Genomic DNA, 2,500 nt, shown 5'->3' on the forward strand with positions numbered 1-2,500 from the left:
GGTGCAGCTGAAAGGCACCTTTGTGGAGGGAGCGGGAGGGGTGAGCACATCTGTCTGAACACTGAGGACCTCTATTGATTGACACGCCAGATAGCCAATCCAAAGGTCTCAACGAAAGGCTCGACGAACCAGGGACCTGCATTTCAGAGCTGCCCAGCCCACAGAGATGCCCATCTTATCGAGCTAGCTCCTTTTTTAAGCACTCCACCGTACAGAGACTAATTTCTCAGACTAACCTTTAGAGGGACAATGTCCTTGTAGATAGGCCTGACTTTAGATTAGGCCAGCGGTCACTCTGTAGGTTTTCACTGCAACCCAAATTTGGCACACCCGATTCTGCAAATTAGCAGCTCGGCGACGCCTTTAGCTGCTGTTAGTTGAATGAGCTGTTAAAACGTACAGGATGCTAGATCTCCAGGAACAGGGTTGGGCAGCCCATGTTTAAAGCCTGCTGTTCCGGACGTGATTTTTGGAGCTGTGTCTTTAGGGAGACAGACCTACCTCATCCTACCCCGCCCCTCCTGCTCATTCCCGCTCTCTCCCTCTCCCTTTCTTTCCCTCTCTCTCCCTCTCTTTCTCTCCTTTCCTCTCTCTCTCTCTTTCTCTTTCCCTCTCTCCCCCTTTCTTTCTCTCTTTCCCTCTCTCTCTCCCTCTCTTTCTCTCCTTCCTTCTCTCTCCCTCTATTTCTCCTTCCGTCTCTCTCCCTCTCCCTTTCTTTGCCTCCCACAGGCACCTGCAACACCCAACGGAGGAAAGGCAAATCAAAGGGAACACGTTCATTTTCTGACCTGTGTATGTACGCGTGTGCGTTTACTGTGTGTGAGTGCGTATGTGTGCATCTGTGTGCTTGCATTGTGTGTGGTGTGTGTGTGTGTGCGGGCGCATATGTGTGTGTACTGTATGTGTGTATGTGAGCGTGTGTGTGAGTGCGTATGTGTGTATCTGTGTGCTTGCATTGTGTGTGGTGTGTGTGTGTGTGCGGGCGCATATGTGTGTGTACTGTATGTGTGTATGTGAGCGTGTGTGTGAGTGTGTATGTGTGTATCTGTGTGCTTGCATTGTGTGTGGTGTGTGTGTGTGTGTGTGTACGGGCGCATATGTGTGTGTACTGTATGTGTGTATGCGAGCGTGTGTGTGCGTGTGTGTGTGTGTTTGTGTGCGTTTTCTTTCGGATGTGAAAAACAGCAGCCACACAGTTTCGCAGCAGAGGACTGCGGGAGAGTGTCACTGAGGTACAGAAGCTGAAGGAGAGCGAGGCGTTCGCGCTGCGAGACACAGGCACGCGTGGGACCCCGTCTCCCCACTGCACTCAGTCACGCGGAGTGTGTGTGTGTGTGCGCGTGTACTCTGTATACACACACACAGACACACACATACGCGCGCGCGCGCACACACACACACACAGTGAGATCACAGGGCTGGCTGTTGTTACTCATCCATGGGACGCCAGTAGCATAGCAATGAGCGGAAGTATCAGACGTCACTGCGCCCCCCTCCCCTCCCCTCCTCTCCTCCTCTCCTCTCCTCCCCACCTCCCTCCTTCCCCCCCCCCCCTCCTCTCCCTTCTCAGTGAAGGTGGTTTTCCTGCAAACAGGAGCAATAACCCATCAGCCCCACCCTCCACAGACACCTCTCCTCTTAATTAAGAGGGCCCCCCCCCATTACATTTCAAAGTCATTTTTTTCCAATAAAACGTCTCGCTGCCTCCCGCTAGCCCCCCCCCCCACCCCCCCGCCCCGAGACCCTTCTGGTGTGCAGTGAAGCCTCCCCTTGGGGCTCCTCGCGTCTGTGTGTGTGTGTGTGTGTGTGTGTGTGTGTGTGTGTGTGTGTCGACGCAACACTTCATTACCAAATGTCAATTCTGCCTGTAGCAACCATGCCAGACTTCCAGTAACCCCCCCCCCCTCCCCACCCAAACAAAAACGACCGCAGAAAACGCCAGTACACAGCCACCCATTCCACCTTATACACACACACAAATATACACAGAAACACCCACAGACATACACACACACGAATATACACACAAATATACAGTCAGACAAGTATGAACGTAAAGGTACATGATTAAATATGTACACAAACAACAAGCACTCCCATACAAATACACACATATGCCAAGGCATACAAACGCACAAGTAATTGCACATTTAAAGGCACGCACTAGCTTACGCAAACAGATAAACACAAAAATACTTTCACACATACAGATACACATACGTATACACAGAAACGGACGCGCACAAATTAACGGACACAAAAATGCATTCACGCACACAGACCAACGTATACAGACACAAGCAAACACACACGCACACACACATACAAACGAATACGATGGCAGCGCCTGGTCTCACCTGATAGATACACTTCTCCTTCTGTACCATGGTTCACTGTGTCCCAGGGGCAGCTTTTGCTGTGCTGAACGGTGCTTTGCTACGCTGTGCTACGCCGCGCTAAGCTGTGCTACGCTACTCTCCTCTCCGATAAGGGACCAGGA

At 51.5% G+C, this 2,500-nt stretch overlaps 1 protein-coding gene across 1 annotated transcript in view; it reads right to left on the bottom strand.

Moving 5' to 3' along the window:
• LOC133129803 (schwannomin-interacting protein 1-like) overlaps nucleotides 1–2,500 on the bottom strand; it is a 20,275-nt gene that overhangs the window by 17,484 nt on the left and 291 nt on the right. The window contains exon 1 of the mRNA XM_061244113.1: nucleotides 2,358–2,500. This exon is cut by the window's right edge and continues 291 nt beyond it. Within this exon, the coding sequence (XP_061100097.1) occupies nucleotides 2,358–2,387 (30 nt within the window). The 5' untranslated portion in view covers nucleotides 2,388–2,500. The remainder of the gene's footprint in view (nucleotides 1–2,357) is intronic.

Source organism: Conger conger, chromosome 5 (assembly GCF_963514075.1).
Source record: "Conger conger chromosome 5, fConCon1.1, whole genome shotgun sequence".
Classification (NCBI taxonomy): Eukaryota; Metazoa; Chordata; class Actinopteri; order Anguilliformes; family Congridae; genus Conger; species Conger conger.